Below are 24396 nucleotides of genomic sequence, written 5' to 3' on the forward strand. Positions count from 1 at the left end.
TAAACCTATTTGCCCCCTTTATTCCTTCCTTCCCACACCCCAATACTGGGGATTGAGCCCAGAGGCGCTCTACTGCTGAACTCCATCCCCAACCCTTTTTATTTTATTTTGAGACAAGTCTTCCTAAGATGCCCAGGCTGGCCTTGAACCTGCGATTGACCATCCTCAGCCTCCTGAGCAGCAGGGATAACAGGCATGTGAAGCCATGCCCGGCTGTTTTCTTTGTCTTTTACACCTCCGTGTGGCTCCAGCCGGACATTACGGTCTTATGCGGAGCTCACCCACTCCTTCTCACTGTTCGTGGCAGGCTCTTCTAGCGTCTGGATGTTCTATTTCCTTTGTACAGGCTACAGTGGTCCAAAGCCATGGAACGCACCCACTCCATCAGACTCTCGAGAGTTGCTGGGGGAGGGGTCAGAGATGCCTGCGTGTTTAGTAAATGCCCCACATGGTCATCATTCATAGGAAAGTGGGAGACCGCTGCATTAATTGATGTCATCACCAGCTCTCCAGGAAGTCTGCTCAGACTCCTCCTCTGCCGAGCGCTCTGATGCCCAGAGTGCTCCTCACCCTGGTCTAAGTTTCTAAGTACCTGTCGCTTTGCCAGGATTCTGTGTGTGGCCTCCCATTGGGCCAGGGAATAAATAAGGACAGATGCCGGGCCCTCCCTTTTCTCTTGTCACCCCAAGCACAGATGTTCCTGGTTCCTCCTGAGTATAGGTTCTCCTGGAACCTATTATACTGTGGGAAGTGAGACTCTCAAGTTCCTAGACTCTCGTTTCCTATCCTTTTCCAAATCCGTGAGAACTTAGCTTCTGTGTTCTCCTACCATTCTGTTCCGACTTTTCTAGATGGCCTGGAAATTATACTACTGTGTCATACCTGCCTTTGCTTTTCCCATCCCATCTTACCCAGGATGCACTAGGTGTGGGCCGGCCCCTACCCCACCTGACCAGTGACCATGGATCCTGGAGCCGGGTCTGAGTCATCTCTGACTGTCAATGAGCAGGTATTTTCTGGGCTGAGAAGAAGTGGGCTGGTGGGGGTGAAGGGCCAAGGGGTGTGGGCAAAGGGGGAAGGCTCCACAGACCCTTCATGGTCGGTCTCTTACTTGACCAGTACAGAAGAAGTTGCCAGCTGTGATTTCCTAGGGTCTGAGTTTGAGGATTTAAACTGTGACTTTAAAATTGGAATCAAAATAGCTGGGCGTGGTGGCGCACGCTTGTAATCCCCGTGCTTGGAAGGCTGAGACAGGAGGATCGCACAGGTTCCAAGCCAGCCTCAGCTACTTAGTGAGGCTCTCAGCAACTTAGCAAGACCCTGTTTCCAAATAAAATATAAAATAGATTTGGGAGTGTAGCCCGAAGATAGAAGGCCCCTGGGTTACATCCCCAGTACCACACACACAAAACAAAGAAGTATATTTAAGTTTACATGAGGGAAGATTCAGACATCTGGCATTTAGGGACGGAACTCAGGAGCCTTCCACCTCCAAGCTAGACCTCCAGACATATATACATTTATATATGTATGTATTATGTATGTATATATATATTTTTTTCTTTTTTTAATTTTGAAACAGAGTCTCACTAAGACTCTGCTGAGACTGGCTTTGAACCTGCATAATCCTGTAGTCTCAGCTTCCCAAGTACTGGTATTACAAGCAAGCGCCACTGTGCCTGGCCACTATTTATTTTTTCTTATGTATACTTTTTCTTTTTTTTCCTGCAATGACTTTATTGCTTATGTCGTGTGTGTGTGTGTGTGTGTGTGTGTGTGTGTGTGTGTGTGTGTGTTTTCCTGGGAATTGAACCCAGGGGCCTTCTAGCTATGAGCTACACCCCTAGACTTTTTTTTTTTTTTTTTTTTTTTTTTGCGGAGCTGGGGCATTCTACTCCAAGCTACACCCCTAGCCCTATTTTTTATTCTTTATTTTGAAAGAAGGTCTCACTAAGTAGCTGAGGTGCCTGGCCACAAACCTGCGAGCCTCCTGTTTCCATTCCCCAAGTACTGGGATTACAAGCATGTGCCACCATGCCAGGCTTCCCAGACTTTTTTGTTATTTATTTATTTATTTAGAAACAGGGTCTCACTAGGTTGCTAAGAGGCTCCCTAAATTGCTGAGGCTGGTCTTGAACCTGCCATCCTTTTGACAGCCTCCCGAGTGCTGAGATTACAGGTGTATGCCACCATGTCCAGCTATTTTTATTTTGAAGTAGGAAATGGGGTCTCACTAAGTTGCTGAATGCCTTGCTAAATTGCTGAGGCTGACTTGAACCTGGGGTCTTCCTGTCTCAGCTTCTCAAGTACCTTATGTTGTTTTTAAAAGAAGAAAAAAGATCAATCTTTCTTTTGTGTTTTGACAATGCTGGGATCAAACCCAGGGTCTCATGCACACTAGACAAGTGCTGTGCTGCTAACCTACATCATCCCCAGCCCTGATGAATATCTCTTAAAATGTAATTGGAAGTCAGGCATGGTGGTACATGCCTGCAATCCCAGTACTTGGGAGGCTGAGACAGGAGGATTATAGGTTTAAGGCAGCCTCAGCGATTTAGCAAGGCTTTCAGCAACTTAGCAAGACCCTATTTCCAAATGAAAAATAAAATAAGAGTTGGGGATGTAGCTTGGAGGTAGAATGCTCCTGGGTTCAATCTCCAGTACCCCCACCCCAATGCGCGTGCGCACTTGTGCACCCCCACCCCCACCCCACCCCCACCCCCCCCCACACACGCACACACACACAGTGACATTGGTGTAAATCCCTCACAGGTCAAGTTGGAGTCAACAAAAGGAAATTGCTTTGGGAGATTTAGTTCAATCCTACTCTCCTGATGGATCCCGTTGTCAATTTTCCCAGCCCTCTCTGGCATTTTCCAATTTTCAGGCTTCAGGAGTGTGTTGTGGAGTGGATTTAGGCACAGGCCGAGGAAGGAGAGGACGGACACAAAGCTGCTTCTGTGTGTGTGTGTGTGTGTGTGTGTGTGTGTGTGTGTGGCACTGGGGGTTGAAGCCAGGGGTATTCTACCTCCAAGTTACAGCCCCAGTTCTATTTCATTTTTATTTGGAAACAGAATCTTGTTAGGTTGATGAGAGTCTCACCACTTGCTGAAACCTAAGATCCCCCCGTTTCATGCTCCCAAGTGCTGGGATTCCAAGTGTGTGCACCACGCCTAGATGATGCAAAGCTTTTAAGGTACAGAGCTTGTCTGTGATTCTTGAGACCCCCAATGGCAGTGTCTCCATGCTGGAGTAGAGTGCAGGGCACTTGTGCAGGAGAAGCCACCGAGTGTTTGGAGGAAGCCAGAGGCCGCCTGCGTGGCCTGTGCATGGAGGTCCCCTCGCAGTTTGAGCCTGCCCACAGCAGGTGGCATGACTGGAGCCACAGGTTCAGAGGATACTAGGCGCTGCCCAAGGGCTGGCCAGGTTGAGAAGAGGCTCTCTCTGCAGTATTCCTGACTCTTCTTTTAGAAAGTTAGCTTGCAGGGAAATCCTGGTCCTTTGCCCCAGCATTTTGGAAATAAAGATCTGCTCAGCTTAAAAAGTTACTCAGCATTGTGGAATATTCATGTTCTACCCGTTGTCTTCAAGAAACTTGCAGATAGTTTTTTTTTTTTTTTTTTTTTTTTTGTGTGTGTGTGTGTGGTACTGGAGGTGGAACCCAGAGGCTTTCTACCTCCAGGCTATACTCCCAGACCTATTTTATATTTTACTTGGAAACAGGGTCTCACTAAGTTGCTGAGAGCCTAAGTAGGTGAGGCTGGCTTCGAACCTGTGCAATACTCCTGTCTCAGCCTCCCAAGCGCAGGGATTACAAGCGTGCACCACCACGCCCGGCCAGATGGTTTCAAAGGAATCAAAAAGACAGATTTGTTTTCTGGCTCAACTTAAGCTGAGGATACTGTTGGGAGCCGTCAGAGCCACACTCCAATATCCTAGCAGACAAGAGGATATCCTTGCAAGGTTGTGAGATAGGCTGTCTCCTGCTGCCCAAGCTCAGTCCAAGAGCAAATAGAAAAAGCTGCACTTGGCTTGCCTCTGTGGGACATTCCCCAGCTTTGGGACCCTTTCTCCCAGCAGCTCCAGCAACTCCTGGAGTTGGGAGTAGGAGCCTGCCGAGGCTGGCATTTCTCAGAGCACAGTCCCCTGAAGAGGAGGTCTGCATCTGCAGTGGCCTGTCCTCTCCTCCAGCCACTCCCAGGCCTCAGGCCCTAGTGGCCTTGCGGCCCTGCCTCTCAGCAGTGTCCCCATTTTCTGCCCGCAGGTCATCGTGATGTCAGGCCATGAGACCATCCGAGTGCTGGAGGTCGGAGTGGACGCCCAGATCCCTGCTGAAGAGGAGGGTAAAGGGCTGGAGGGTGTGGCTGCCGAGGGCCCCCAGCGCGGAGGCCCCGCTGAAGTCAGCGGTGCTGCTGGTGAAGCTGGGCCAGGCAACTCCGACCCCTCTGCAGAGGCAGCTGGTATGAGCCATTACTCTGTTTGGTATTGTTCCCCCTGAGTTCCTTCTGTGGTCCCCTGCAGGAGGCCCAGGCCCAAATGGCACTAGGGTCTTGTCTTCCTATCCACTCGGCAGTCTCTGACTGCAGTCTGCACTTCCAGGGCTTGTGTGCACTCCTCCTTTCTGGAACTTGGTTCTCCTTGCAATCACTTCTAGCCTAAACTAGGCTAGGGTAAGATGGGAGGTGATTGGCAGTATTCAGTTTAAAGTGTTGAATCAACCTCAAAGGGCTTCCAGGTCCAAACCAGACTATTGGGCCCAAAGCAGAGAGGACTGGACCTTCAGGACAACCTAGTCCTTCCAACTCGGTCCTTTTCATGGTAGGTTCAAGAGGAAGGAGGGCACCCTGCCTTCCTTAGACTGAGGATGCAGAGTAGGTAGGGCCCTGCAAAGTCCCCATTCCCTCCTCCCAGCAGATTTATAAGTGCTATCCTTCTCCAAAGACGAGCTCAAAGTGGGAGTGGGACCCTCCTGCAGGGCCACTGTGAGGGAGCCAGGGCTGCCCTGAGCTCTGGTTTCAGGCACTGCTCTCTGACCCTGGGGTCCCCTTCCCTCGTCGACACCTTGCAGAGTGGCTGTCTCCTTTTGCAAGGGCATTCTACCTCTCAGCTATAACTTGTGTGTGTGTGTGTGTGGTACTGGGGATTGAACCCAGGGGCATTCTACCTCTGAGCTGTACCCTCAACCCTTTAATTTTATTTATTCATTTATTTATTTATTTATTTATTTATTTATTTATTCACTTAAATTTATTTATTTTGCAGTACTGGGGATGGTACCCAGGGGCCTTCTACCTCTGAGCTACACCCCCGGCCCTATTTTTCATTCTTTATTTTGAAATTGGGTCTCACTAGGTTGCTGAGGGTCTCACTAAATTTCTGAGGCTGGCCCTGAACCTGCGATCCTCCTGTCTCAGCCTCTCAAGAACTGGGGTTACAAGCATGCAACATGACACTGGCTTGTGAGAAGCCCCTCAGAACACCTTGATTCATTGCCCCTTGCTTCACCTCTTCCCTGGATTGGAGATTTGGGCTGGTGGGTGTAGGCAAAGAGGTGGGGCCAACAAGAGAGCAGCTGCAGAGAAACAGCAACTTCTTAACAAGACAAGTGGATGCTGACCTTCCAGTACTTGTTCTACCTGCGAACAGTGTGCAGGTTAGAACTCGTGACCTCAGCTACTTTCCATTTTTTGAAGGCCTGACAACAGGCCTGACCATTTTCCCCAGGCCTGGAAATGCTCTGCTTTTTGTTGCGACCAAGATGGGCAGTGAGTGTCCTGGGAGTGACAGGACAGACAAGGGCTCTGTGCTCTGCCACCATTCCCACTCTGCAGAGCCACTGTAGGGATGGAGCCCATTTAGAAAATTCAGGTAGCCTCTTGGCTTTATGCGTGGCGCCCCAACTTCCTGTTTTCATCCTTTTGCCCATATTCTATATCTCTTTTTCTGGTTCCTTAGTTCTCCTTATCCAAACCTGCTCTCAGATATAGATTCTAAAGCCGAGTGTGGTGGCGCACGCTTGTAATCCTCACACTTGGGAGGCGAAGACAGGAGGATCGCTCAGGTTCAAAGCCAGCCTCGCTGGCTTAAGAAACCCTGTTTCCATATAAAATAGGCCTGGGAGAGTAGCCTGGAGGTAGAAGGCCCCTGGGTTCCATCCCTAGTACCACCAAAAAATATATATATTAAAAAAAAAAGAAATGGATTCTAAATCAATTATTCAATTATTTATACCTCAACATGAGTGGTGGTAGTAATGTGTCTCATCTTTGCAAGGTTTGTATATTTAAGCCTTTCACAAAAGTCTTCCTCTCTGTAAGGGAATTTTAGCCACCAATGATGTATTAATTAATTAATTCTTATTTATTTTTATGTACTGGGGATTGAACCCAGGGGCATTCTACCTCTGAGCTACACCCCCAGCCCTATTTTTTTTTTTTTTTTTTTTTGGTGGCACTGGGATGGAACCCAGGGACTTTCTACCTCTGGGCTATATTCACAGAACTACTTTATATTTTATTTGGAAACAGGGTCTCACTAAGTAGCTGAGAGCCTCGCTCAGTAGTTGAGGCTGGCTTCGAACCTGTGTGATCCTCCTGTCTCAGCCTCCCAAGCGTGGGGATTACAAGCATGTGCTATCACACCCGGTCACCCCCAACCCTATTTTTTATTCCTTATTTTGAAACAGGATCTCACTGAGTTGCTGGGATTAACATGTGCCACCACGCTCAGCTTTGTCCATGTATTTAGATGGCACTGACTGAGAAGCTGCCAGCTCAGATTCATGGAATCATTGTAGATGTACAACACTAACAAAGCTCTCTATTATTAAACCAAAACAAAACTAAGTAATACGGACCTTTCTTAGGATGAAAGGGAATAGTGACCCGTGTCACTCTTACTACCCAATTCTTACCACACATGTTTGCTTCTGTATTTTTGTCACCCAGGGCTGATTATGGAGCATGACACTTACCACCATTTCATATGCCCATTTTCTTTATTGACATAGACTCACACACCTGCATTGGATTTTTTATTCTCAGAAATAGTGCTGCTTAGCCGGGCGTGGTGGCACACACTTGTAATCCCCTCGCTTGGGAGGCAGAGACAGGAGGATCACACAGGTTCAAAGCCAGCCGCACGCGCTGGCTTAGGAGACCCTGTTTCCAAATAAAAATGTAAAATTAGGTCTGGGAGTGTAGCCCGGAGGTAGAAGGGCTTCCAGGAACCCCAGTACCACCAAAAAAAAAAAAAAGAAGAAGAAAAGAAAAAGAAATAGTGCTGCTTTGAACATCTTTGTACTGGTCCTTTATTTATTTATTTTTTTTGTGTACTGGGGATTGAACCCAGGGACATTCCAGCCCTAGCCCTATTTTTTTTATTCCTTATTTTGAAACAGGGTCTCACAAAGTTGCCAAGGGCCTCACTAAGTAGCTGAAGTTGTCCGTGAACCTTGATCCTCCGGTCTCAGCCTCCTGAATGCTGGGATTACAAGCGTGCGCCACCATGCCCGGCTTAACAAAATCTTTTTAAATTTTCTTATGTTCAGATTATTTTTATCTTCTCTCATTTCTTTTTTACTAGTTTCAAAGGTAACCTCCAGCGGAGTGTGGAGGCACACATCTGTAATCTCAGTACTTGTGAGGCTAAGACAGGAAGATTGTAGGTTCAAAGTCAGCCTTAGCAACCTAGTGAGGCTCTCAGAAATTTAGCAAGACCCTGTTTCCTAATAAAAAAATAAAATAAGAGGCCAGGCATGGTGGCGTATGCTTGTAATGCCCACGCTTGGGGAGGCGGAGACAGGAGGATCGCACTGATTCGGAGCCAGCCTCGCTGGCTCAAGAGACCCTGTTTCCAAATAAAAATATAAAAAATAGGTCTGGAAGTGTAGCCCGGAGGTAAAAGGATTTCCAGGAACCCCAGCACCACCAAAATAAATAAATAAAATAAAATAAAATAAAATAATAATAATAAAATAAATAATAAAAATAAACAAATAAAATAAGAAGCCAAAGCCGGGCATGGTGGTACATACTTGTAATCCCTGCGCTTGGGAGGCTGAGACAGGAGGATCGCACAGGTTTGAAGCCAGCCTCAGCTACTTAGTGAGACTCAGCAACTTAGTGAGACCCTGTTTCCAAATAAAATATAAAATGGGTGTGGGAGTATAGCCCGCAGGTAGAAAGCCTCTGGGTTCCGCCCCCAGTACAACCAAAAGAAGAAGAAGAAGAAGAAGAAGAAGAAGAAGAAGAAGAAGAAGAAGAAGAAGAAGAAGAGGAGGAAGAGGAGGAGGAGGAGGAGGAGGAGGAGGAGGCAGCGGCGGCAGCTGGGCATGGTGACACGTTTATAATCCTGGCATTTGGGAGGCTGAGACAGGAAGGATCGGGGTTCACTTAGTGAAGCCCTTTGCAACTGAGTGAGACCCTGTTTCAAAATAAAGAATAAAAAATAGGTCTGGGGGTATTGCTTAGAGGTAGAATGCCCCTGGGTTCTATCCCCAGTACCGCAAAAAATATAAATAAATAAACAAACAAACAAAATAAGCTGGCATGGTGGTGCACGCTTGTGATCTCAGTGTTTGTGAAGCTGAGGACAGGAGGATTGCGGTTCACAGTCAGCCTCAACTACTTAGGCCCTTTGCAACTTAGTGAGACCCTGTTTCAAACATAAAATGGACTAAAAAAAAAAAAAAAAGGAAAATAGGGCTGTGGGTGTAGCTCGGAGTTAGAATGCCCCTGGGTTCCACCCCTAGTGCTACAAAAAAAAATAATAATAATTTTTTTTGGGGTGTGTGTGTGTGTGTGTGTTACTGGGGATTGGAACTTGGAACCCAGGGGCATTCTACTCTGAGCTACACTCCCAAACCTAAAAAATTTGAAGCAGAGTCCCACTAAGTTGCGGAGGACCTCACGAAGTTCCCGAGGCCGTCTGAAGACCTGTGAATCTTCTGTCTTAGCCTCTCAAGCGCTAAGATTACAAGTGTGCACCACCATGCTGGGCTCAATTCATGTTCTTTTATGGTTTTGTAAGGCCTTTATTGTTGTGTGCTTGTCTCTTTAGTTCCTTGAAATTTCTGGGTGTTGTTATTATATGCTGTGAACAGTACAGTCCTGTTTAGTTTGATACTTTTCCAAATAAAAACATGGGATAGGACTGCAGAGATGGGCGGAACCCTTAAGGTGGTCTAATTCAGTGGTTTCCACTCTCTGCTGTGTGCTCGATTACAAGGAAGCTTTAAAGAAAAAAGGGGAGAGGAGAGGTTACTGGTCTCCACGCCTGAACATTCTGATTCAGTAGGCCCATATTAAAAACTATAAATATTTTTTTATTCTTTATTTTATAAGCTTTTTTTGTGTGTGGTACTGGGGTTGGAACCCAGGGGCTTTCTACCTCCAGGCTACACCTCAGCCCTATTTTATAATTTATTTGGAAACAGGGTCTCACTAAGTCTCTGAGAGTCGCACTAATTAGCTGAGGCTGGCTTCAAACCTGTGTGATCCTCCTGTCTCAACCTTCCAAACGCTGGGATTACAAGTGTACACTACCACACCCAGCTTTTTTATTCTTTATTTTTTAAGTAGCTGAGGCTGTCTGAAAACCACAATCCTCCTGTCTTAGCCTCCCAAATGCTGGGATTACAAGTATGTGCTACCACGCCCGGCACCTAGTCTCCTTTTTCTTTTTTTTTCTTTTTGGTGGGAACCCAGGGGCTTTCTACCTCTGGCCTATACTCCCAGACCTATTTTATATTTTATTTGGAAACAGGGTCTCACTAAGTTGCTGAAAGCCTCACTAAGTAGCTGAGACTGGCTTCAAACTTGTGCGATCCTCCTGTCTCAGCCTCCCAAGCGCAGGGATTACAGCGCCACCACGCCCAGCTCCTAGTCTCCATTTAATGTTTGACCATATATGAGATTATAATCCTCTACCTGTGCGGCTGTGGTGAGGTTTCCTGGTAGCGGCAGCCCAATTCCTGAATTAGCCAAGGCAGCAAGAGGAGGTGAAAAGCTCCATTTCATGGAAGTTTCTTTGGAAGCTCATAGAAACTGTTCATCTTGACTTGAGACCTCAGGAAATGGCTGAGAAAACCTGGCTGGCCTGGAGAGTTCCTGTGACCTTGTAGATTGGCAAAACTATGCCAAATTTTCAGAGACTGCCTGTAGGAACTCCTGCCCCTCCCCCAAGCTAGCACTTTTTGCATCCAAAAGGAGCCTGAAGGCGAGTAGTTGCTCCCATCACTCTGGCTCCCTCCTTCCCTGACTTACGTTAGCTTCAGGCCCCTCTACCTCTTGTGTGACAGGTCCTAGTGTCTTATAGGGCACAGAAACGAGGTTCTCACACCCAGTGATGCAGAGACCTGCACTTTCTTCATCTGGATGTGGGATGTCACTAATCAGGGGTTCAAGTAGGTCTCTAGGAGCAGAGGAGACCTCTTCTAGAACCTTCTAGGTTCTCAACTATGTTGCAGAAAACAACTAAAGGATGCTTAAGGGTGCCTAGGAGTTTCAGAAGCAGAAAGTTTATAGCAAAATGAAAGTACTCAATACACTCATACTCAAGGGCTGAGTGTGGCTGTGCTCAAAAGCCGAGCCACCTCACAGACAGAGAGGTGTAGCTTATATTCAGGAGAGTTGATATTCATAAGCAGAGGCTGAATACAGGATCAGAGTCTCTGGAATTGGGAGATTCTTTCCTAGAACCCTGCTCAACTATATTAGCATCTAATTATATAGCTTAGGGGTGTGTAAGTACATATGGTAATCAGCCTAAATGAGCAAAAAGGTAAAGGTAAGCAGGGCGTGGTGGTACACCCTTATACTCGCAGTACTTGGGAGGCCTCATGAGACAAGAGGACTGCAGGTTTGCGACCAGCCTCAGCTACTTACTGAGAGGCCTTCCGCAACTTAGTGAGACCTTATCTCAAAGAGTAAAAGACAACTCAGTGAGACCCTGTTTCAAAATAAAGAGTAAAAGATAAGGCTGGGGGGTGTAGCTTGGAGGTAGAATGCCCTGGGTTCAAGTAAAGGTAAGGTCCAGAGTCTTTCTGGTGAGCCTGTGCCAGAAACCAGTTGGGGCTGGCTCGAGAGTATGGTCACCTCGTGGTTCAGTAAAATGTTGTTTGGTCCGGTCAGATGCTAGCAGGTTAAGTTGTGGTTAAGCTGCAGCAGCCCGCCAGTTGCTTGCATGAGTTGCCTGCCTACATCTACTTCCCTGTTCCCCATCTCAAGAATTGAGTGGCCTACCTTCCGCATCTGGTACAGAACTCTCCAGTCTCCTAGTAGCATTGGGGAAATTGCTTCATGAGCCAGGGAAGGCCAACAACTGGTCTTGGGGTGTGCAGAATCCAATGTGTGGCTGAGTTAGGCTGCAGGCAAGTTGCCCTACGGAAGTGGCACCTCTGCTTACACCGTGCTCACTTCTTGTCCTTCTTTCTCTCAATGCACGCGAAGTGAAGTCACTTCCCGGGATCCCTCCGAGCCCTGCCCCTGCCGTTGCCACCTTCAGCCAAGCTCCAAGCCAGCCTCAGGCATCGCAGACCCTGACGCCTCTGGCTGTACAAGCTGCCCCCCAGGTAAGGGCCACGCCAGGAAGCCAGAGGGCAGTGGGGCAGGAACGAGGCATGGGGTGGCCATGGGATCTAGGCACTGCATGAGGCAGAAGGGGGAAGGGGCTGTGGCTCGAAGGGGGGAATCTTGTACTAGGCACCCCTGGCCTCTCCCTTCCCCAGATCAGGACCATTGGAAAAGATTCGCATTAGCTAGACAATCTCCTTGGGTCCAGAAAGGACTGTAGAAATTGCATTAACTCTTTCATGCTGCCAGAGTTTCTGTTTGTCTGATGATGAAATGAGTCATTGCCCTTGTCCGTCCCTCTGGCATATGCCTGGAAGAATTAATGACTGTTCAGAGTCCACATTTAGAGCCAGGGAGCAGCCCCAGCCCAGTGGGAAGCTGCCACCAGGATAATGGCATGCAGAGCTCGGGTGACCTTTGCTCCATGCCCTGATCTCCAAGGCATCCAGCCGAGGGCATCTTCCACCAGAGTTTCTTGGAGGCCTGTGGGCCTTGACCACAGGTTCTAGCCTCTGGCCCCTGCTCCCTAGCGACAAAGCACTGGTCCTGGGGGCAAGGGCCTCAGGAAGGCAGCAGACCACAAGGAGAGAGAGAGGCCTGTGCACCCCTTCCTGTTCTGTGGGCAGGGCCCTGTCCTGATTCGGGCCACTTCTCTACAGCAGATAGTCTGGTCCAAGCATCCCCTCGGGGCCATCTCCTGCTAGGGCCAGGCTCTTCCCTGCCCTCCTGTGGCCTTTCCCCCACTGCCCTCAGAATGCTTTGTTTGTGCTCAACTGGGTCTTGAGAGACCCAGCGTTTGCGCTGTCGATGTTGATTTTTTTATTTTTCTTTTCTTCTTGAAATCTTGTTTGCTTTTGCAGGTCTTGACTCAGGAAAACTTAGCCACAGTTCTGACAGGAGTTATGGTTCCAGCAGGGGCAGTTACTCAACCTCTTCTTATCCCCATCAGTATTGCAGGTCAAGTGTCTGGGCAGCAGGGGCTGGCCGTGTGGACAATTCCTACAGCAACTGTGGCTGCCCTCCCAGGACTGACCGCTGCTTCTCCTACGGGGGGGATTTTCAAGCCACCTTTAGCTGGTCTCCAAGGTAACGGCAACTCTCCCCAGGACTGCACCAGGCCCCCCACCACCCTACACCACCACCCCTGCACATGTGCTTGCCATGCTGGACTCAGAACCCACGGCCCACCCAGGGCGCCAGCCCTGGAGTCTGGATACAGTGTCCCAGGCACCCAGCCACAGAGCCGCTGCACCATCTTGGGACTCTAGGCCAGGACACCTTGCGGCCCGAGGCCTTTCTTCCTTCAGCCAACTGCCTGAGACCGCCCCTCCCCCCACGCCAGAACTCACCCCATGACCAGCCTCCTGAGAAGGACTGCGAGAAGATCACCATCTGGTTCTCGAGCCTACACATCTCCTGGCCCAAGGGAGGGGGGATGAGAGATGTTGGCACGTGTCAGCCCTTCAAGAATCAAGGGAATCTCGGCTGCCTGCCCCCATGCCCACTGCCCAGCCCCCTGTCATGCCTGTGCCAGATCCTTTGGGATTGGAGCTGCTCTGGGCCGTGGCGAGGCACTTGAGCACCTCTGTCTCTGCCTTGCTCCGTAGCAGCTGCCGTGCTGAACACCACTCTCCCGGCACCTGTACAAGCCGCCCCGCCAGTCCAGGCCTCTTCACCGGCCCAGCCCCGGCCACCAGCCCAGCCCCAGACACTGTTCCAGACCCAGCCGCTGCTGCAGACCACACCTGCCATCCTACCACAGCCCACCGCTGCCACCGCTGCTGCCCCCACCCCCAAGCCAGTGGACACCACCCCGCAGATCACCGTCCAGCCTGCAGGCTTCGCGTTTAGCCCGGGAATTGTAAGCTGCTGCCCTTGCCCAGGGCTGGCCAGGGATGGACTAAATCTTGGGCCAAGGGTGGAACTGACCCTTCTCACAGTGGAGGAGCAGCCCCTTGAATACATGTCAGCAAACATGCGCTCTCTCTGAGGCCTTCTTTCAGCTGTCAGCCCATCCAGCCCAGACAAAAGCAAACCTCTACCGAGAGGACTGGGCAAATTCTCCAGAATCCGGACCACTGCATCAGCCCTGGAGGGTGGGAGGATGTGCAGGGATTGTGCACTTGTGAGCTGCCAGTAAGGTGCAGCTAGAGGCCACAGCTCTGTGCCAGTGCCTATCGCTGTGGCTCCTGCTTGGTATTGGAGCTGTCAGATGTTGACTAGGAAGCCGGGCGTGGTGGCGCACGCTTGTAATCCCAGCGCTTGGGAGGCTGAGTCAGGAGAATCGCACAGGTTTGAAGCCAGCCTCAGCTGAGTGAGGCTCTCAGAATTTGGCATGACTCTGTTTCCAAATAAAGTATAAAATAGGTCTAGGAGTAAAGCCCAGAGGTAGAAAAGCCCCTAGGTTCTACCCCCAGTACCACACACACACACACACACACACACACACACACAGATGTTGACTAGGAGCACATCAACCCCTCCAGTCTGGCCTTTCCACCCTCTAGGGGCTGGCCTGAAAGATTAACCAGTCTCTGTTCTGTGACTGTGGCCCGACCCTACCCTACTGCTCCCTATCCAGCCTCTAGATACTATTCAGCTATGGATGCAGGCCTGGAGCCCATATTTATTCAGATCCGCCCACCCTCATGCCCTCAGCCCTCTTCCTTCCATCTGGGTCTCTTTTTCATCTTGGCCTCTGAGCAAGGCTTTCCTCTACCCACAGATCAGTGCTGCTTCCCTCGGGGGACAGACCCAGATCCTGGGGTCCCTCACGACGACTCCGGTCATTACCAACGCCATTCCCAGCATGCCGGGGATCAGCAATCAGATCCTCACCAATGCTCAGGGACAGGCAAGTAGTCAAAGACAAGGCTGTGAGTGGGGGCTGTGGGGAAGCCGACCAGAACAGGGCCAGCACTTGGGTCATAGAAATTCAAGTAGGCCAGGCAAGGTGTAGCCACCACCTGCCACACAGCTAAAATGTGGCCGAGCAGGGGTCGGCATCCAGGTCTGGGATTCGCAAAGAGACCCGCGGCAGCTGCTACACTGCAGCTCTGGGATGGAGTAAAGACAGGGGCTGCAGTGCGCATCCTTCACTCTGTTCCAAGGAAATGGAGGCCAGAGACTTTAAATGACTTGTCTGAATTAGTGCGCCCTCCCTGCCTGTGGTTGTTTGTGTCAGGCGTGGACTAGCACGCCCTCACACCTAGGGGTCCTGCCTTATTTCCTCCCAGGTTATTGGAACACTCCCGTGGGTGGTGAACTCGGCTAGTGTGGCGGCCCCAGCACCAGCCCAAAGCCTACAGGTCCAGGCTGTGACCCCTCAACTGTTGTTGAACGCGCAGGGCCAGGTGATCGCGACCCTGGCCAGCAGCCCTCTGCCTCCACCTGTGACTGTCCGGAAGCCAAGCGCACCTGAGTCCCCTGCTAAGAGTGAGGTACCAGGGCTGGGGGTGCTGGGGGTGTGGGGAGTGGGCAACACTGTCTGGCCTGGGCTGCATCCCTCCAGACTGCTGAGCAGAACGACAGCTTCTGAAACTCCTAGAGGTAGAGGGGGCCCCCAATAGAAGGTCTATGTGAGTCTGCACTTGCCCTCCCCAAGGAAACAGCACCTTCTGGTCACCTGCCTGAACTCAACAAAGTATGTGTCTGTGCCCTCCAAAGCCTTTTTTTTTTTTTTTTTTTTTTTTTTGCGGTAGTGGGGATGGAACCCAGGGGCATTCTACCTTTGAGCTACACTCCCTGCCCTATTTTTTTATTGTTTATTTTGAAACAGGGCCTCACGGGGTTGCAAAGGGCCTCACTAAGTAGCTGATGCTGTCCATGAACCACACCCCTCGCCTCAGCCTCCTGAACAATCCTTTCTAAGAAGGTCTGGGGTGGGGAGGTGTGGTCCAAGAATCCCCCCCACCCCCGTTGAGCTCCAGGGTGAACAGTGTCCAGAAGGTCCATTCTGTACCCCTGCCATCTTCCTCCTCCCCCTCCACTCTGCACTGTGCTTTTGAATATTCATTCTTTTTTGGTACTGAGTATTGAACCCAGGGTCATTCTACCTCCAAGTTACATCTCAGCCCTTTGTTTTTTTGTTTTTGCTTTTGTTTTACTTTTTTACTTTGAAACAGGGCCTCAAGTGCTAAGGCTGGCTTTGCACCTATGATCCTCCTGTCTCAACCTCCCAAGTACTGGGATTACAGGCACGCACCACCATGCCCAGCTGTTTATTCATTCCAGAAGCAGTTTGTTTGTTTGTTTGTTTGTTTTTGTTTTTGGTGGCAGTACTGGGGATTGAACCCAGGGACATTCTATCTCTGCAGCCCTATTTTATTTTTATATTTTTTGATAGTACTGGGAGTGGAATCCAGGGGATTTTCTACCTCCAGGCTATACTCCCAGACCTATTTTATATTTTATTTGGAAATAGGGTCTCACTAAGTTGCTGAGAGCCTCACTAAGTAGCTGAGGCTGGCTTCGAACCTGTGCGATCCTCCTGTCTCAGCCTCCCAAGCGCAGGGATTACAAGCGTGCGCCACCACGCTCAGCTCCCCCTAGCCCTTTTTATTTTTTATTTATTTGTTTTGTGGCACAAGAGATTGAACCCAGGGGCATTCTACCTCCAAGATACACCCTCACCCCTATTTTATTTTTATTTTGAAACAGATTCTTGCTAGGTTATTGAGAATCTCACTATTTGATGAGGCTGTCATCAAACCTGAAATCCTCCTATGTTAGCCTCCTACATACTGGGATTACAAGTGTGCACCACCATGCCTGGTTTATTTTTTGTTTCTTGAAATGTAGTTCCACTATGCTACTCAGAGTCTTGCTAAGTTGCTGAGGCTGGTCTTGAACCTGCAATCCTCCTGTCTCAGTCTCTCAGGTACTGGGATTACCAGTGTATACCACCGCTTCTGGTAAGACGTGTTTCAAAACAAAAAAATTTAAAAGGACTGGGGTGAGCTGGGAGTGGTGGCGCACGCTTGTAATCCCAGCTCTTGGGAGGCTAGACAGGAGGATTGCCAGGTTCAAAGCCAGCTTCAGCTACTTAGTGAGGCTCTCAGCAACTTAGTGAGATCCTGTTTCCAAATAAAATAAAAGAGGGCTGAGAGTATAGCCCCGAGGTAGAAAAGCCCCTGGATTCCACCCTCAATACCACCAAAAAAAAAACAAGAGCTGGGGTGTAGCTTGGAGATAGAATGCGCCATTCAATTCCTAGTACTACATACATAAATAAATAACTGGAGGAGCTGTAAGGAACTGCAGCAGGCATCATGTGCTAGCATGCTGGGTAATTGAAATTCCTGCATCAGGAATTTCAGCCGAGGGCCTGTCAGAATGCAGTTTCTTTATCATTAGGTTTGAGGCAGGCCCAAGAGTGTTTATCTAAGTTCCCAGGTGACACCAAAACCAGAGGTTCTCAAATGTGGCATTCTGCTTCCAGGTTTAGTAAATAGCCACTTAGATTCATCTGTAAAGTTGAAATTGTAAAGGCACCTGCTTCAGAAGATTATAAATGTTACACATAGGCAGTTAACATTCTGGTGCATTTAAAAAAATCCCTGTTTTCCAGGTGGACCCAAGAACTGAACCATTGTGAGCCTTGAATCCTTGTCACCCTTTAGAAGGCAGTTTAAGCAATTCTTGCAAAAGACAAGGAGCTCTGAACTAAGGCAGAAGTGCTAGGTATGAAGGAACAGACTTAAGAGCTCTCAGGAGGTAGAATCTAGGAAATAGGACCATCCTGGAGAAACTTATATCTCCTAGAAAGCATAATCACAAACACACACACTATCCTGGGTGTGGTAGCGGATGCCTATAATACCAGTACTTGGGAGGCTGAGATATAATGATCACTGATTCAAAACCAGCTTCAGCAACTTAGTGAGATTCTCAGCAACCTAGTAAAACCCTGTTTCAAAGCAAAAAATACTTAAACATATCAAAGTCAACCACTAAGCCAAACAAGGGAAGGAGGGATGGGGAGGGAATGAGGTGGGAATTGGGTAGGGGTTAAATCAGTGATATGTACATGTATGTACACACAAGCTTTTTATCCTAATATGATGTATGAATATAATGCACCAATAAAAAATAAAAAAATAAAAATAAATTTTAAAAAAGCAAAAAATAAAAGAGCTGGAGGTGTAACTTGAGGTAGAGTGCCTCTGGGTTCAATACCTGGTACCACCAAAAAAATCATATTAAATATATAAATTATATATATATATATCCATCTGATTACAAATATGATATGTGATTTTTATCAAAATTCCAACATGCAGTTAAGCCGTGCATGGTGGCACACACTTGTAATTCCAAAATTTGGGATGTTGAGACAGGAGGATCATGGTTCGCGGACAGCCTCAGCTACTTAGTGAGGACATTTGCAACTCAGTGAGACCCTGTTTCAAAAAAAAAAAAAAAAAAAAAAAGCTGGGCATGGTGGCTCACACTTTTAATCCCAGCGCTTAGGAGGTTGAGACAGAAGGATCGCACAGGTTCAAAGCCAGCCTCAGCTACTTAGTGAGGCTCTCAGCAACTTAGTGAGACCCTGTTTCCAACTAAAATATAAAATAGGTCTGGGAGTGTAGCCCAGAGGTAGAAAGCCTCTGGGTTCTACCCCCAGTACCTAAATAAATAAATAAATAATAGGGTTGGGGATGTACCTTGGAGGTAGAATGCGCCTGGGTTCCATTCCCAGTACCACAAAAATTCCAACATACAGCTGAGCATGGGGGTACACACTTGTAATCCCAGTACTTGGGAGGCTGAGAGAAGAGGATTGCAGGTTCAAGGATAGTCTCAGCAAGTAGTGAGACTCATCAAACTAGTGAGACCTTGTTTCAAAGTAAAAATAAAATAGGGCTAGGAGTGTAGCACAGAGACAGAATACCCCTGTGTTTAATCCCCAGTACAAAAAAAAAAAAAAAAAAAAAAGGTCCCACCAACTAAGGATGTAATTTAGTGGTAGAAAGCATGCCTAGCACGCATGAGGTCCTGGATTCAGTGCTGTCTGTCTGTCTGTCTCTCTCTCTCTCTCTCTCTCTCTCTCTCACACACACACACACACACGTACACACGCACACACACATAAAAATCCCCTCTAATTCCACTCCAGAGTTGACTTGTTGATGGCTGAGTCCTGACAGAGCAGCTGGAGACGCCTGTTCAGTACTTGTAGTCACTCCTTGTATGGAGGGCACAAGTTACCACCCAGTTCCCTATTCACAAATATTTGAGGCCTGGGAGGCTTTAGAATCAGGTTAAAATTCTCTTCCTCCTTCTTTTCCTACTTTCTCCTCTTCCTCATTGTCATCTTCCTCCTCCTTTTGTACTGGGGGTTGAGCCCAGGAGCATTCTGTCTCTGAGCTATATCTCAGTCCTTTTTTTTTTTTTTTTAATTTTTTTTTTTTTTTTTTTTTTTTTTTGGCAGTGCTGGGGAGCTCTACCCCCAGCCCTATTTTTTATTCTTTTTTGTGTGTGTATGTGGTGGTGGTGGTGGTAGTATTGGGTATCAAATCCAGGGGCTTTCTACCTCTGAGCTATATCCCCAATCCTATTGTTTATTCTTTATTTGAAACAGGGTCTTACTGAGTTGCAAAGGGCTTCATTAAGTAGCTGAGGCTGTTCGTGAACTGCAATCCTCCTGTGTCAGCCTGCCAAGAACTGGGATTACAAGCGTGCACCCCCACACCCAGCTTTTATTTTTTATTTTTTGAAATAGGGTCTTGCTATGGTGCTAAGAACTTCACTAAGTCGCTGAGGCTGGCCTCAAACCAGCAATCCCAAGTACTAGGATTACAGGTGTACATCACCAGCCCCAGCTAAGTTTCTTCTTTGAAGGCAGAGATGTGAGTGTAGTTATTCCAAAGGTGGGCATTTGCTGGGGCTTTATCCGAGGCTTTGAACCTTTCTGAGCCTCTCACTTGACTATGTCACAGGTGGCTCCAACTTGGTGGGGCACACTGCTGTGCTTAGGAGGTCATTATTGTGGTGCTGTTTTAATAAGCAGCATCTCGTCTTATTTTTTTTAGGGCATAGGTAGGAGTGTGCTGGGTGAGTGGGGATTTCATGCTCACTCCTCTCCTGCTGCACTCTAGCCAGGGATGCTGACCCACTGAGTAGGGCAAGGGGCAACAAGGGTTTGTCTCTCTTCTTCCAGGTGCAACCCATCCAGCCTACGCCAGCCGTGCCCCAGCCTGCCGTGGTCATTGCCAGCCCAGCCCCAGCTGTCAAGCCATCTGCCTCTGCTCCCATCCCAATCACCTGCTCAGAGACCCCTACAGTCAGCCAGCTGGTGTCCAGTAAGTGACTCCTGGAAGAAGAGAGAAGTTGGGGGAGGCATCAATTTGAGCATCCCAACCTCCTCAGACAGTGCTTTCCTTAAAATTGCTGGAGCCAGCCGGGCGTGGTGGTGCACGCTTGTAATCCCCGCGCTTGGGAGGTGGAGACAGGAGGATCGCGCAGGTTCGAAGCCAGCCGCGCGCTGGCTTAGGAGACCCTGTTTCCAAAATGAAAATGTAAAAATAGGTCTGGGAGTGTAGCCCCGAGGTAGAAGGGCTTCCAGGAACCCCAGTACCACCAAAAAAAAAAAAAAAAAAAAAATTGCTGGAGCCAGGTGCCAGTGGCCTGGGCCTATAGTCCCAGACACTCAGGAGGCTGAGGTTGAAAGATGGCCTGAGCCCAGGAGTTCAAAGCCAGCCTGAGTGTTGTAGTAAGAAACCATCTCAAATAAATAAGTAAACTTCCTGGGGTACAAAGGGCAGAGGCCCAGGGTGAGGGTTGCTTTTTTTTTATTCCCGTTCTGTTGGCTGGATCTGGGCATGATGGTAGTAGAGGCTGCTCAGCTGCCTTTTAGATGCTTCTCCAAGAGGCCCAGCCACTGGCCGACTCTGCTAAGGCATTTGAGGAATGCAGGTGGCCGACAGATGTGCGTGGGGCAGGATGAGGGAGCGTGGGGAGGGTCAGCAGCAGGTGCTGTAAGAACTTGCAAGGAGACCTGATCCCTCAGAGGCTGGCCCCGGCCCCTTTCTCACGTCTTACTGTGAAGGGGCCGGAGCGATGAGGATCTTAGGTGCCCAAGCCTTCTGCCAGTTGTCTTCATCCCTCACTGCTCCAGTCCAGACCAATGGGCCAGATAAGCGGCGATGATCACATTGTATATACTCATCCCTGTTCCCTCCCTCCGGCCTAGAGCCCAACACTCCAAGTCTGGATGAGGACGGGATCAACTTAGAAGAGATCCGCGAGTTTGCCAAGAACTTTAAGATCCGGCGGCTTTCCCTGGGCCTTACACAGACCCAGGTGGGCCAGGCTCTGACTGCAACAGAAGGTCCAGCTTACAGCCAGTCAGCCATCTGCCGGTGAGTAAGGCTGCCCTGGACGAGGGCAGGGCCTGCTGCCGCTGGGCACACAAGGGAATCGGGGATGCAGCCCCTACCACGTTCCCCTTGCTCCTGCCTTCTTCCAGGTAAGAAAGACTGTCCTAAGGGTGGACATGAATACCTGGTGTAGCCGAAGACTGACTTACTCCTTCTAGGACCCTCTGGAGTTTATCCTGAGCATTTATATAGTGTTCTTAGGGAACCCAACACATTAATCCATTCAGAATCCTAGCAGGAAAGGAGTACAGCTTATAAAATTAGCCACCAAAGTGGGAACTTCAGTTATACCATACCCTCTCATGCTTCAGTCTCGTATAAGGCATCACTATAAAGAAATGAGTTGATTTTTCTGTGTACAGCTTGTGAACTGGTCTCGAAGCTAGTACCAGAGGAAGGGTAGCAGAAAGTTGTAAACAAGAATGAGTGCATGGCTCAGTGATGGCCAAGTGGTTTCATCTGTCTGCCAGCTCTATAGGTAAGACTAGAGGGAGCCAGGCACGGTGGCACACGCCCATAATCCTAGTGTTTGGGAGGCTGAGACAGGGATCACAGGCTTGACGCCAACCTCGGCAACTTAGTGAGACCCTGTTTCAAAATAAAAATAGATAAGCGGGTGTGGTGGTGCACGCTTGTAATCCTAATACTTGGGAGGCTGAGACGGGAGGATCACAGGTTTGAGGACAGTCTCAGCAAGTAGTGAGACTCTCATCAACCTAGCAGAGACCCGTTTTCAAAATAAAAACAAAGTAGGGCTAGGAATATAGCTTGGAGGAAGAATACCCCTGAGTTTAATCCCTAGTACCAAAATATAAACAATAAATATAAAAATAAGTAAAAAAGGGCTGGGGATGTAGCTCAGAGGTAGAATGCTCCTGGGTTCAATCCTCAGTACTGCACACACACACATACACACAAAACAACAACAAACAAACAAAAACTTAGAATGACTACCGTGCCACACTGGCTCAGCCAAAGAGAGCAGCCTGTCTTGTTAGTGACGTTCCTAGGACCGAGCACTGGAAGAAGGCAGCTCACAGACCCTGGAGGCTGCTCAGGATGACTCCTCAAAGGACTTCATCATTTGGGTGTGAAAGTTCTGGAATGGTTGCTTGGGTCACTGTTGTCCCTGCTGATTTGAGGCCATGGAAATGGTCTCCCTGTTAGACCTGGGGTGTGGGAGAGTCTGAAGAGTCTGGGCGTGGCTGGCCAGATGGGTCATGGGAGAGGTGGCCGAGGGACACTGGGTAGGCTCTCAGTGGCCTCTAAGGGTTTCTCCTGGGTGTGGGGTGTGAGGAAGAGACCAGGACACTCTCTGCCCCCTCCTGGCCATGCGTTGCCTACAGGTTTGAGAAGCTGGACATCACACCCAAGAGTGCCCAGAAGCTGAAGCCGGTGCTGGAGAAGTGGCTGAATGAGGCCGAGCTCCGGAACCAGGAAGGCCAGCAGAACCTGATGGAGTTTGTGGGAGGCGAACCCTCCAAGAAACGCAAGCGCCGCACCTCCTTCACCCCCCAGGCCATCGAGGCCCTCAACGCCTACTTTGAGAAGAACCCGCTGCCCACGGGCCAGGAGATCACCGAGATTGCTAAGGAGCTCAACTATGACCGGGAGGTGGTGCGGGTCTGGTTCTGCAATCGGCGCCAAACGCTCAAGAACACCAGCAAGCTGAACGTCTTTCAGATCCCTTAGGGCTCAGCTCTGGCCCTGTTTCAGCACTTTGATGGATTCCCTCGGCACCTGGCTGTCACCACCGCTGTGACAGTACCTGCCATCTCTCCGTGTGCAGCTGTGTTTGCTCTAAGTCACGAGACTCCACCGTGTGCATGGTGTCAATGCCTCCCTCCCCTCCCCCACACGTCTCAGAACCCGGGGAGGCCCGTGAGAGCCCCAGGATCTGGGCTGGGCATGCCAAGAGAAGGGATTTGTGGTGGCGCTTAGAGAAGCACTTTGTTAACATGGTTTCTGAAGGGTGAAGTATGGTTGAGAACCAGAAAATCCCATCTTTGGGACAGGGCTGTAGCAGCTCCTAAGGACCACTGGCCAACAGTTCTTGTTCTCGATGGCAGCCTCTTTCCATCATCTCTCCTCCTTTACTCCCTGGTGCTAGTGTCTCAGGTGTGACAACTCATCCAGTGGAACCACAGCCTCGCGCTGCCCTCCCCTACTTTGCTTACAGACACTGAGCTCTTGGAAGCATGGAGAGGATGAAATTGCGAAAAGTGCAATGTGCCGCTCACTTGGAAGGTCAGACACGATGTCTGCGGTGACCTCAAGGTCAGGAGGGTCCAAAGCCCCATGGCCAGGTCATGTGAGCGCCTCTCCCGGGTTCCATTGGGTGCTGGGAAATTGCACTGTATCATAACCTTTTTTTTTTTTTCTTTTTTTCTTTTTTCCAATCCATATTGGAAGGAAGCAACAGTGAACTCTACCTGTCCTGAGGTTGTCCTGGGTCTGCTACAGATCTAGAATTTAGTAAATAAGGCCATCCTCCAGATTATAATCTAGTTTTTAGCTGGGTGCAGTGGTACACACCTGTAATTCCAGCTTTTCTGGAGACTGAGGTGGGAGGATTGTGAGTCTGAGCTCAGCCTGAGCAGCACAGTAAGACTCTATCTCAAATAAGTAAATAAATAAATAAATGAATAAATAAATAAATCAACAAGCAAGAGAGAGTGAACACTTGTAGCCTGGAAAAGCCCATTTCTTAAACAAGCAGGCAGCTCTGGAGAAAAATGAAAGAAGTGCAGACTCTATCCCTCATCTTGTCCTCATGCCCACCCCAACCCAGCACTAGCTCATTAAATAATAAGCCAGCCAGCAAGGCCCTGGGGGAAGGTCAACAACCAGAAAGGCTGGGTGGTGGCCCCGGAAGGTTTCTTGTGGAAGTTGACCTAACGCTAATTTAAGCCTTGGATATTGGATCCAGGGTTGCAAACCACATCCATGTGTAAGCAATCCCCGCAGTGCTACTGAGTTGAGACGACCCCAGATCAGGACACATTTTTGCCTTTAAAGGGGTACTTATGGTACAGTGGGAAACGGCATCTCACCCAAGCTGTTCTGTGAGTTTGCAACCTTGCTGTGGCTGCACAATCTTTAAAATTCAGTATGTAACTCCAGGAAGTCAGGAGAGAACTGAGGTTTGCTTGGCTAAGCCCCGGCTTGTGTAGGGTCACACCCTCTCTCACCACTACTCCTCTCCTGTAGAGCCTGGCCTCTAGCAGCTGTCCTCTCTGGCGACTCCCCAAGGGAGTGACCGCCAGGCAAAGGCCCGTAGCTGCCTCTGCTGGTCACTGGTGCAGAGCCACCGCCTAGCCTGTGTCCTCTGGTCGCTGTGTCTCCTTCCCACTTAGGAAGTCCTCCCAAGTACTGGGATTATAGGCATGTGTCACCACACCTGCCTCAAGATTCAGCTTTTAATGCTCAAACACTTAACATTT

The 24396-nt window shown here is 49.1% G+C and overlaps 1 protein-coding gene across 2 annotated transcripts; it reads left to right on the forward strand.

Moving 5' to 3' along the window:
• Positions 1–851: 851 nt before the first annotated feature.
• On the forward strand, positions 852–22645 carry POU6F1 (POU class 6 homeobox 1; the record flags this gene model as incomplete). 2 transcript variants are annotated; one of them, XM_080706182.1, is made up of 10 exons in its annotated part: positions 852–1009; positions 4265–4460; positions 11451–11572; positions 12434–12659; positions 13181–13434; positions 14299–14427; positions 14810–15013; positions 19735–19876; positions 20767–20935; positions 22300–22645. In XM_080706182.1, 10 exons carry the CDS (start codon positions 962–964, stop codon positions 22643–22645), a joined length of 1836 nt encoding a protein of 611 aa, XP_080562308.1. The 2 variants fall into 2 exon arrangements, with proteins under 2 accessions (XP_080562308.1, XP_080562309.1); XM_080706183.1 differs by having other exon boundaries at positions 962–1009; positions 11456–11572; positions 12531–12659.
• Between the last annotated feature and the right edge of the window lie 1751 nt (positions 22646–24396).

This window comes from Muscardinus avellanarius (assembly GCF_963383645.1).
Source record: "Muscardinus avellanarius genome assembly, chromosome: 11".
NCBI classification, from domain to species: domain Eukaryota; kingdom Metazoa; phylum Chordata; class Mammalia; order Rodentia; family Gliridae; genus Muscardinus; species Muscardinus avellanarius.